Genomic DNA, 10,810 nt, shown 5'->3' with positions numbered 1-10,810 from the left:
CTCACTCAAAAACACCATTTTAAGTAATAGGAAAATTTGCCAATTAATTTAACATTATATTGACGTTAGCTGTCATTGTTACACCTATCATTGTTATAGGCAGGTACAAAAAAAAAAAAATCAAAAAAAAAATCAAAAAAAAATAAAAAAAAAATAAAAAAAAATAAAAATCGTATATCGTTGAATTGGCCTTTATAAGTACTCTTAAAATCTGAAGTAATATACAGTGTGTTAGGTTTGAATTAAGAAAGTTGGTATACTTTGTGACTGACCCTGTATACTTGCGAACCTCATTTCACCCTCACGTCATGCGCTGTTATTTACTTTAACAAGACGCAAATTTTGAGAAAAATAAAATCAGCAGTTTTCGAGATATTTGCAATATTCCAGACTTTTTGGACACCCTGTATATATATGTATACAATCTTTACTTCGTTTACAACGAAACAGGCTATCGACCAGTTTGGTCTTTCTGCCTATGTGATAAGAAATGCATACTGTAATATGATTACAAAATAAAGTATAACTTAACTAGGTAAAGTATTTACAAAATAACATATTTAAAAAAAAAAAGAGTTAGTCTAACGTAGTTTTGAGGATTATTCTATGTGTAAGTGTTCTAGTAGGGTAGTTGTAGGAAATAGGAAGCGAGATTGTCTTGTCTGTCTTGTGAGACACAGAGGATTTAGTATGGTCCAGTTATGTGGGTTGTTTTTTCCATTTTGTTTGAATTTGTTGTAGTCTTTCTGTTATTTTTGGTAAGTTTGTGCGTTGGTATAGTAACTCATTTGAGGGGTTATGAAGTGGGTTTTGGGGATGTCTTATTCGTGTTATTATTCTTAGTGCGATTTGTTCTCTTGTTTGTAAGTGCCGTTTATTTCAGGTCAACATATTTTAATTTATGTAATTATTTAATGTAAACTACGTTATAGTGATTTATTAATTGTTAATATTGAAGAAAATAACTTAAATTTTTTATGTGTCTTAATCCCGTTTTGTTTAATATCAAATGTTCTTCAAAAAACGTATTCGAAAAAGGTAGTTGGTGTTTAATCACTGTTAAATTTTTGCAGCTAGGGATTTAATAAGTATAAAACTGCTCTCATTGGTCGAACTAGAAAGGTTTATTGAATTTTATTGGCTGCTAGTACAATGAGGGAAATCATCAGTATAAAACGGCTCTCATTGGTCAAACTAGACAAGTTCATTGAATTTTGTTGGTTGCTAGAACAATAAAGGAAGTAACCCATAGTATTGCCGCTCACTATATTACAACTAACCCATCACTTAACCAAGCTGAATACATTTTATTTTGGAGAAAAAAGATGATACTAAACTACATGCTAATTCACTTAATTATCTACTACTAAATACCTTTAATTTAAATATGGGTCGGGGTATTACCCTTATAATTTAAAAGTTTAAAGAACCAAGATATTAATTTTTGATCAATATAGTTTTCTGCACTATTGGGGAAAAGTAACTTTGTTGCACTGCAGCAGAAAAGTGAATTTTTTTACTGAATCATAAAACTTGGTTATTTTATTATTTTTACGATAAGTTTAGCCAATTTTATTACTTAGTAAATTAACGCTTATCTTGTTTATTCCAAATATTATTGTAGAGGGTTAGTCTCCGGTGTAATATAAATTAAGCGCAATTTTAAATTCGTCCAAACGGGCAGTGTCGCGCAAAATGTATTGCCTATATTTCCTTGTTATTTCGCTAGTGTTATCACAGTTATTATCTTTGAGTTGCGCGTATAAAAATGCAACATGGTTGCAAGTCGACGAGATGAGATACAACTTTTTGGAAGTAGAGAATTCTCTATGGAACTTAACGGTAAACGGTTTGCTGAGGAAGAGAAAGGAGAAAGGAGAAATGTATCTGATAAAGAAATTCGGCGAGATTGACCATCAATTACAGAAGGTTAGTGCTTTTAATATAAAACACTTTTCGTATTTCTCTAAATCGCAGATCTGTTCGTAGTTTGTGTCTGGTCCGAGCTGCTTTTTGTAACCAATCACAAACTACCCACTGTTCTCGATTTACCATTAAAATTTGACAAGAAATATACGTTAACTTACATACAAGGTGGTCTAAATTGATTGTAGAATACTTAAAGTGTGGAAAGTATATAAAAAATAAACGCTGAAGTGTCATATAAACTGTGGTTTTAAAATGCTCCCAAGTGAAGCTAGCTGACTCTAAATGAGGTCAAAAGAAAAAACATTTATTTGGTGATAATTTCTAACCAAAAAAAAAAACTCATACGAAACTTAGCATGTCTGTTCACCATTTTGAAATAGTTGTTTGAAATTTTTTTAAAATTTTTAAAATAATCTGGACATGTACGAATTTTTGCATTTCTGTAAAAAATAACGGTCTCAAAACCTATACAAAATTAAAATAAATGTCCGGACAAACTTTTCTTAGGAAAAAGTATCGGTTGTCACATGTGCCACCTCAAAACGCATTAAAATTACAGCCTAAAGAAATTTGAAGCTGTCAAACTTTTCGATTGGGTTCAAATCTATCCAGATTATTTTGAAATTGAAAAAATCCCAGGTGAATACCATGTAGTATTGTCTAACTGCAGACAAGAGGATAGAAAAGTGTTATTAGTTTTGGTTTAAGTACAATATTAACGTTAATAAAATTAAAACGTATAATTAAAAAATTACCTTTTTTTAAAATGTCTCTACAACCAAAAAACAATTAACGTTTAGTAAATGTCATTTTGTTAAGGCTAAGCAACCTTTCTTCAATTTAACCAAATCTCTATCTCTAAACGTTTTCAAGATCCTCATAGTGACCCACCATATTCTAGACACAGTGTAGAGGGTGGTCACTTTTCGGTTGGTTTTTCGGGGGTACAGAGCAGATGGTAATAGAAAAAAAAGTGAGATGCGAGGTGTTGCGATCTCGAATTTCGAGTTTAGTTTGCTGGTCCAATCAAAATTGGCCTGTCGTCATTTGTTTCGGAAATACAAAGGATTTTTGGGAATTGGCTATATTCGATTATTTCAGATATCTCAGCTGTCATTTATGTTAGCAGAAAACTGAGAACGGCCACTTAAAGGGTTTGTTACATAAATTTCATTGGCGTAGTCAATTTTTGTCTAAAATCTTTAATTTTGTAGTTGTAGACTTATCACTTTTTTTCTTATACACGGGGTTTCTAAATTTGTCACAAACTGTAAGGAGAGGTGGTATATCTAACAATATGACAAAAAGTTTATCTAAACATATCTTCTTAAATGCCCTTTCTTCAAGATACAGGGAGTCAAAATGAAAAAATAATATCGATTTTTATAATTATCTCCGGAAGGTAGTGTAAGTCGATTGATTTTGGTGTAAGTCGATTAATTTTGCATAAAGCAGTGGCGGAGATATTGGGTTGACAATGTTTTGTTTGCCACTTTTAAGCCACTGAGCAAATAGATACTACTTTTCTAAAGCATGGGAGTGTTATATACAGTGTGTCGATAAAGTATGGAATAAATTCGGTTACAATTCAGCCACCCATCATTCAGAAAAATGCTCGGACAAATATGTTATTATTTTTAAACGTGCATTTTTTGAGAAAAAAATTAAATATACAGGGTGTCCCAAAATTGAGATATGACCTTCGAGTTGGCATTTGCAAATGGAAAACCCCATTTTTTTCAAGTTCTGGGTATTTTTCATGTAGCATATCCTATGTCGATATTCAGCTGTTTTCGAGAAAATAACAGTTGAAAAATATAACATGTTTTAATGAAAATATTGTTTAATAACAAAAAACAATAAATTAGTTAATTAAATGTTCAAACTGAAACCCCTCTTGTGCCTGGAATTATCCCAAACGATCGATAAAATCACGCTGGACCCAATTTATGGTTTCTTGACTAATGTTGCCCCACTCTCTTCTAATTCTAATTTTTAAGTCGTCAATTGATTCAGGTTTAGTTTAATAAACAAGATTTTTGAGAAGGCCTCACAAAAAAAAATCCCAAGGATTGAGATCAAGAGATCTTGAAGTCCATTCAATTGATCCACGCCTTTCAATCCATCTGTTGGGAAATGCTACATCGTTAAGATATTGTCTGACTTGTATTGCATAATGTGGGGATGCACCATCCTGCTGTAATGAGGTAACGAGGGATATCATAGTCGCGGGAAACTTGACGAATACTAATATGTGGATTTACTTCCACAGATAATAAAATAGTTCGTTTTTCGTCTTCGTTTATCGCAGAAAGTTTATTTTTTTACTTATTTTCTACAGAACGTGTATCTCAAAACTTCCTTTCAATTTTACTAACTACTGACTGGTTTATTGGCTTTTCTGGATATTTGTTATAAAACACTCAGCTCATGTTGAGTTCGCACTCTATCGCCATGCCCAATTATCATCAGAATTTTAATTCTTTGTGCTGTTGATAAACGCATTGTAGTATTATTATTTGTTTGAAATAAAGTCACAGACAAATTAGGAACTTCAAAATGAATGAGAATGGCATTGCTATAAAAATTAAAAAAAAAAAACAAACCTTGTGACAATAAACTAAACACCAGTCCGATGGGTACGGTGGAAGTTTTTTTTCAACATTTTAGAAAACATCTGTATATCGACAGAGGAAGTTAACTCCCTAAATTTTAATCGAATTTATTCCATACTTTATGAAAAACTGCTTTTGATAATTTTTCAAAAAACTGACCGTTTTTGAAGTAAATTGAAGGTTATGATCAAAAACGATTGATTTTACATAACGCAGGGGCGGAGATTTTGTGGTTTAAGAGGTTTTTCGCCCCTAACTTCTACATCACAATAAAAATGAGTGCTTTAGAAACGTTCTCTCAAGCTTTGGAGTTTTCTACGTCAAAAAATATTTTCCGTAACTTTGCAAAAAACCGACAACAAAATTGGTTTTTAACAAAACGACATTTTTTTACTAAAAAACATGAAACTTAAAGAAAAACAGTTTAATGAATTGGAAACATTTATATCATAAAAAAAGTTAGATTTTGATACTTTTTATAAAGATTGAACTTGATAATATATTATTAACAGTTAGGCTGCTATCACACCAAAGATACGCGACTGCGACGAGACCGCGACGCGACGTCGCTCTGTAGTCGCGGCAAATAGTTTTAGATGCGCACGTCCACACCAATGCTACGGCTACGTGACTGCGACGCGATATGACCGAGCTGCTCAGTCTCCTTGCGACTGAAAGCGAGTGACGTTTGCAAATTTACAATGTCTGAAGAACAGAATAATATCAGATTTGTTCAAATTATTGAAAAGTTTCCTTGCTTATACAACTACAATATATCTGAGTATTCTAGAAAAGATATAACAGAGAAAGCATGGAGTGAGGTTGCAGAAGAAATAAATAGTACAGGTAAATAAATTTTATGAACATATTTGTATTTTATAACGTGGACATTTATTAAATGCAATGTAATTTAAAAACACTTTAAACTTTTTTTAAAAATTCTCTCGTTCGTACACGCAGTATTGCCATTGCCAAGGCAGTGCTCCTGCATCTGTGATAAAGAAATTTGCTAAATAGTTTCGTAAATTTTGTGGCGAACGTCTTGGCATTTGAAATGAGTTTTCTGCTATTATTTCTCTTGGTCTTGTACAAATATTTCCCAGTGCTTCTACTTGCATCAAATTCTGATACTTACGTCCTTCTCTAGTACGTATAAAATTATGTAAAATACAACAGCACTTCACAATATTAGTAATATTTAAATGTTTAGTAGAAAGTATAGCAGTTTTTAGAATTTGAAATTTTTGTGTCATCATACCAAAGGCACACTCAACTGTTTTACGTCCTCTGCTGAGCCTATAGTTAAATATTCGCCTTGAATTATTTAGTACCCTTTGTGGGAATGGACGCATCATATAACGTTTTAAGGGAAAAGCTTCATCTCCGACAAAATAATGCGGAAACGCCTGTCCAGATTCGTCATGTGGTAACACTGCGTCTTCAGGTAGATTCAGCCCTTGTTTTTCTAATCTTTCCAACCATCTTCCGAGTCTGGATTCTCGAAAAATTCCACCGTCACTGTTTCGTCCTGCAAATCCTGTTTCTATTGTGGTAAAAATTCCATCTGCATCGCTACAAGCCATCAATACAATTGAGTGATAGCCTTTGTAATTGAAATTAGAGGATCCTGTTTTAGGAATTTTTTGAATTCTTATGTGCTTCCCATCTAGGGCCCCTAAGCAATTTGGAAGATTCCAAACTTCCCAGAAGCGATTGGCTATTGCCTTCCAGTGCTCCTTTTGCGGTAGGCTCATGTAGTCATGTTTCAGGGTATTCCATATAGCTTCAGTGGTTTCAGCAACAATTTTTGAGATAGTACTTTGACCTCTGGCAAAGTAAAACGATAGTGACTGAAATGTGTCTCCAGTAGCTAGATACCTGCAAAATATAAAAACCATAATCAAATCAGAGCATTTCACTTGGTAAATATAGGTATGTTGTGTTTTTTTTCAGTATCATTGGCAAAAGAAAAATGGAGAAAGTTACGATCCGTTTTTGTCCGCAAGAGAAAACTACCTCCTAGCGGATCCGGAAAAAAAGGAAAGCCCTACTATTTAGGCAAATATATGGAATTTCTTCTTCCTTACATTAAAATTAATACTATCGAGCATGGAAATGTACCATCGCCGCCATCTGTACGCGATACTATTGTGGAAGAAAATTATGGGGACAACATAACAGAACAGGAAAACGTTCTAAATGAAAATACGCAAACCAATGAGTTACCCACTGGAGCTACTACATCTCAGACCTCAATGCCAAAAAAAAGAAAGACAGACAAATTAAACGAAGTTGACAAGTCATTAATAGAGTTTTTTCATGCTAAGAAAAAAAAAGTTACTGCGTCCGAAATCTCATCCAATCCTCGAAGACAGTTTTTAGAAAGCCTACTTCCAGAAGTTGATGAAATGCCGGAAACAACATTCAGGCAGTTTAAGCGCCAAGTTCTGCAACTTATTGATAGATTAAATAGCAATACTTTTAATCCTATTCCATTTTCTCCTGCAACCCATTCACTACATTCTCAATCACCATCTTTGCACTACTCTAATCCATCTTCTGTTGCATCTAGTCACATACTATCCCCAGAACCTAATCTTTATGAGCTGCCTCCTGTTTCTTCAGCTTCGTTATTTATGCCTGTAACAAATAAGAGTACCCAATCTGTTGACCTTCAGTCTGTTCTTTTCTCTCCATTAACGGAATAAGCACATAGCTGATGTAATAAGTTTTATAAATGTACGTGTACAAATAAACTTACCTCAAAGTTATTAGTAGTCTTTCTTCAACACTCACACATCGTCTATAGTGTGTATCTCTTTTCTGAATAGCGGGACCCGTAGTAGAAACTAATATCCAAAATGATTCTTTTGACATTCGATAAAATGATTGAAACCTTTTTTCATCATACATTAATTCTTTTGCGCAATTGAACGCACCTCGACGCGCATTGTTAGATATATACGGATGAACCCAAAATTTCCGTTTTCGCTTTTTTCTGAGCAAATACGACACAACGGCTAATTCGTCTTCGCTTGAAGAGCTCATTTTGTCTACTGACTGAAGTCTACTGACTTTAATCACTATATATTCTTAAAACCGCTAAATTTCGTATCGGTCGCGTCGTAGTCCTGTCGGGTTGGTGTGAAGTCTTCATGGATATCAGTCGCCGACAAGTCGCTAGCATTTAAATCGCGTCGCGGTCTCGTCGCCGTTGCGTATCTTTGGTGTGATAGCAGCCTTACCCTTATAAAATGCCATTTTCTTGAAAAAATTATAAAGCATCCATTTTCCAGTGGCGTAGAAGTTAAAGGCAACAAAACATTATCAACCCAAAATCTTTGCCACTGCTTTATACAAAATCAATCAATTGACACAAATAATGATACGGGGTAGACTTTAAAAAGTGCGAGAATTCAAGTTCCTAATTAAAAAATTTATCTTGTTATTCTGTCTAAAATTAGGGCAAGTTTGTATTATGTTACTTCTTTAGAAAACTGATACTTTCTGAAATAATCACAAATAAACGAATTTTATCCCTCAAACGCCTAATATACCGTTTCGTGATTATTAATGGTAAAGTAAGCTGTACATTTCATATCGCGTTACAATATCACTTTGACTTTCTATCAAGCGAATTTGACCATTGGTTACAATATTACTTTGTTCAATTACGTCATTGTGACGTAAAATTTGCCGTCTTTAACATGGCAAACATATGCACCGCCTACTTTGATGTTATTCAAGCAAAACTGAAATAGCGAAGAACGCTTATGTATCATCGAAATTCTTTTATTTGTGTTTATTTCAAAAAGTATACATTTTTCAAATAGGCACCATAATACAAACTTGTCCTAATTCCACCGGGAATCAGACTAAATTTTAAAAATACAGGTGTTTACCATTTAGAGATCTTGACTTTAGTAGCTTATTAAAATTCATTTTTTAAGAAAAAGTAGAAACATTTTACAATTTAAATTGTTTTTAAGGGTTGAAAATGGACCATTGCTGGGGGTTTTTTTCACTAAATCGACTAAGGGTAGATATAGGAATATTATTCTGTCAAAAACTCAGAAAGGCCGGGTACTTTAAGGGAGTGAGGGTTAATCAAATGGGAAATATTAAGAAAAATAAACCAAGTATTTTGTTTAAACATTTTTTAAGGGTTGAAAATGGACCGTTGCTGGGGGTTTTTTTCACTAAATCGACTAAGGGTAGATATAGGAATAATATCCTGTCAAAAACTGAGAAAGGCCGGGTACTTTAAGGGAGTGAGGGTTAATTAAATGCGAGGTGGTAAGAAAAATAAACCAAGTATTTTGTTTAAACATTTTTTAAGGGTTGAACATCGACCGTTGCTGGGGGTTTTTTTCATTAAATCGACTAAGGGTAGATATAGGAATAATATCCTGTCAAAAACTCAGAAAGGCCGGGTACTTTAAGGGAGTGAGGGTTAATTAAATGCGAGGTGGTGGAAAAAGTAGAAACATTTTACAATTTAAATTGTTTTTAAGGGTTGAAAATGGACCGTTGCTGGCGGTTTTTTTCACTAAATCGACTAAGGGTAGATATAGGAATAATATCCTGTCAAAAACTCAGAAAGGCCGTGTACTTTAAGGGAGTGAGGGTTAATCAAATGGGAAATATTAAGAAAAATAAACCAAGTATTTTGTTTAAACATTTTTTAAGGGTTGAAAATGGACCGTTGCTGGGGGTTTTTTTCACTAAATCGACTAAGGGTAGATATAGGAATATTATCCTATCAAAAACTCAGAAAGGCCGGGTACTTTAAGGAAGTGAGGGTTAATTAAATGCAAGGTGGTGGAAAAAGTAGAAACATTTTACAATTTAAAATGTTTTTAAGGGTTGAAAATGGACCGTTGCTGGGGGTTTTTTTCACTAAATCGACTAAGGGTAGATATAGGAATAATATCCTGTCAAAAACTCAGAAAGGCCGGGTACTTTAAGGAAGTGAGGGTTAATCAAATGGGAAATATTAAGAAAAATAAACCAAGTATTTTGTTTAAACATTTTTTAAGGGTTGAAAATGGACCGTTGCTGGGGGTTTTTTTCACTAAATCGACTAAGGGTAGATATAGGAATAATATCCTGTCAAAAACTCAGAAAGGCCGGGTACTTTAAGGGAGTGAGGGTTAATTAAATGCGAATTGGTAAGAAAAATAAACCAAGTATTTTGTTTAAACATTTTTTAAGGGTTGAACATCGACCGTTGCTGGGGGTTTTTTTCATTAAATCGACTAAGGGTAGATATAGGAATAATATCCTGTCAAAAACTCAGAAAGGCCGGGTACTTTAAGGGATTGAGGGTTAATTAAATGCGAGGTGGTGGAAAAAGTAGAAACATTTTACAATTTAAATTGTTTTAAGGGTTGAAAATGGACCGTTGCTGGGGGTTTTTTTCACTAAATCGACTAAGGGTAGATATAGGAATATTATTCTGTCAAAAACTCAGAAAGGCCGGGTACTTTAAGGGAGTGAGGGTTAATCAAATGGGAAATATTAAGAAAAATAAACCAAGTATTTTGTTTAAACATTTTTTAAGGGTTGAAAATGGACCGTTGCTGGGGGTTTTTTTCACTAAATCGACTAAGGGTAGATATAGGAATATTATCCTATCAAAAACTCAGAAAGGCCGGGTACTTTAAGGGATTGAGGGTTAATTAAATGCGAGGTGGTGGAAAAAGTAGAAACATTTTACAATTTAAATTGTTTTAAGGGTTGAAAATGGACCGTTGCTGGGGTTTTTTTTCACTAAATCGACTAAGGGTAGATATAGGAATAATATCCTGTCAAAAACTCCGAAAGGCCGGGTACTTTAAGGGAGTGAGGGTTAATTAAATGCGAGGTGGTGGAAAAAGTAGAAACATTTTACAATTTAAATTGTTTTTAAGGGTGGAAATTGGACCGTTGCTGGCGGTTTTTTTCACTAAATCGACTAAGGGTAGATATAGGAATAATATCCTGTCAAAAACTCAGAAAGGCCGTGTACTTTAAGGGAGTGAGGGTTAATTAAATGCGAGGTGGTGGAAAAAGTAGAAACATTTTACAATTTAAATTGTTTTAAGGGTTGAAAATGGACCGTTGCTGGGGGTTTTTTTCACTAAATCGACTAAGGGTAGATATAGGAATATTATTCTGTCAAAAACTCAGAAAGGCCGGGTACTTTAAGGGAGTGAGGGTTAATCAAATGGGAAATATTAAGAAAAATAAACCAAGTATTTTGTTTAAACATTTTTTAAGCGTTG

General features: G+C 33.7%; 1 protein-coding gene and 1 long non-coding RNA gene across 2 annotated transcripts; both read left to right on the top strand.

Moving 5' to 3' along the window:
* The first annotated feature begins 1,639 nt into the window (after positions 1-1,639).
* On the top strand, positions 1,640-2,168 carry LOC145735594 (uncharacterized). Its single transcript, XR_014179705.1, has 2 exons — positions 1,640-1,929; positions 1,990-2,168. It is a non-coding gene; the product is annotated as an uncharacterized LOC145735594 (long non-coding RNA).
* A 3,023-nt stretch (positions 2,169-5,191) lies between these two features.
* On the top strand, positions 5,192-7,315 carry LOC145735193 (uncharacterized). Its single transcript, XM_081988994.1, has 2 exons — positions 5,192-5,390; positions 6,498-7,315. Exons 1-2 carry the CDS (start codon positions 5,246-5,248, stop codon positions 7,250-7,252), a joined length of 900 nt encoding a protein of 299 aa, XP_081845120.1. The 5' UTR covers positions 5,192-5,245; the 3' UTR covers positions 7,253-7,315.
* Positions 7,316-10,810: the final 3,495 nt, after the last annotated feature.

The sequence above is a fragment of the Ips typographus genome, linkage group LG11, assembly GCF_016097725.1.
Source record: "Ips typographus isolate SLU linkage group LG11, UJ_Ityp_2.0, whole genome shotgun sequence".
Taxonomy (NCBI): Eukaryota; Metazoa; Arthropoda; class Insecta; order Coleoptera; family Curculionidae; genus Ips; species Ips typographus.
Note: the sequence above shows the minus strand (reverse complement) of the source record. Positions and strands in the feature narration are given on the sequence as shown.

What these genes read in the sequence shown, in the direction of transcription:
- LOC145735193 (XM_081988994.1), top strand. Translation starts at nt 5,246, where the DNA reads ATGTCTGAAGAACAGAATAATATCAGATTTGTTCAAATTATTGAAAAG. An exon ending in AGAAGAAATAAATAGTACAG is followed by an intron (nt 5,391 to 6,497) that starts GTAAATAAATTT and finishes GTTTTTTTTCAG; the next exon opens with TATCATTGGCAAAAGAAAAA.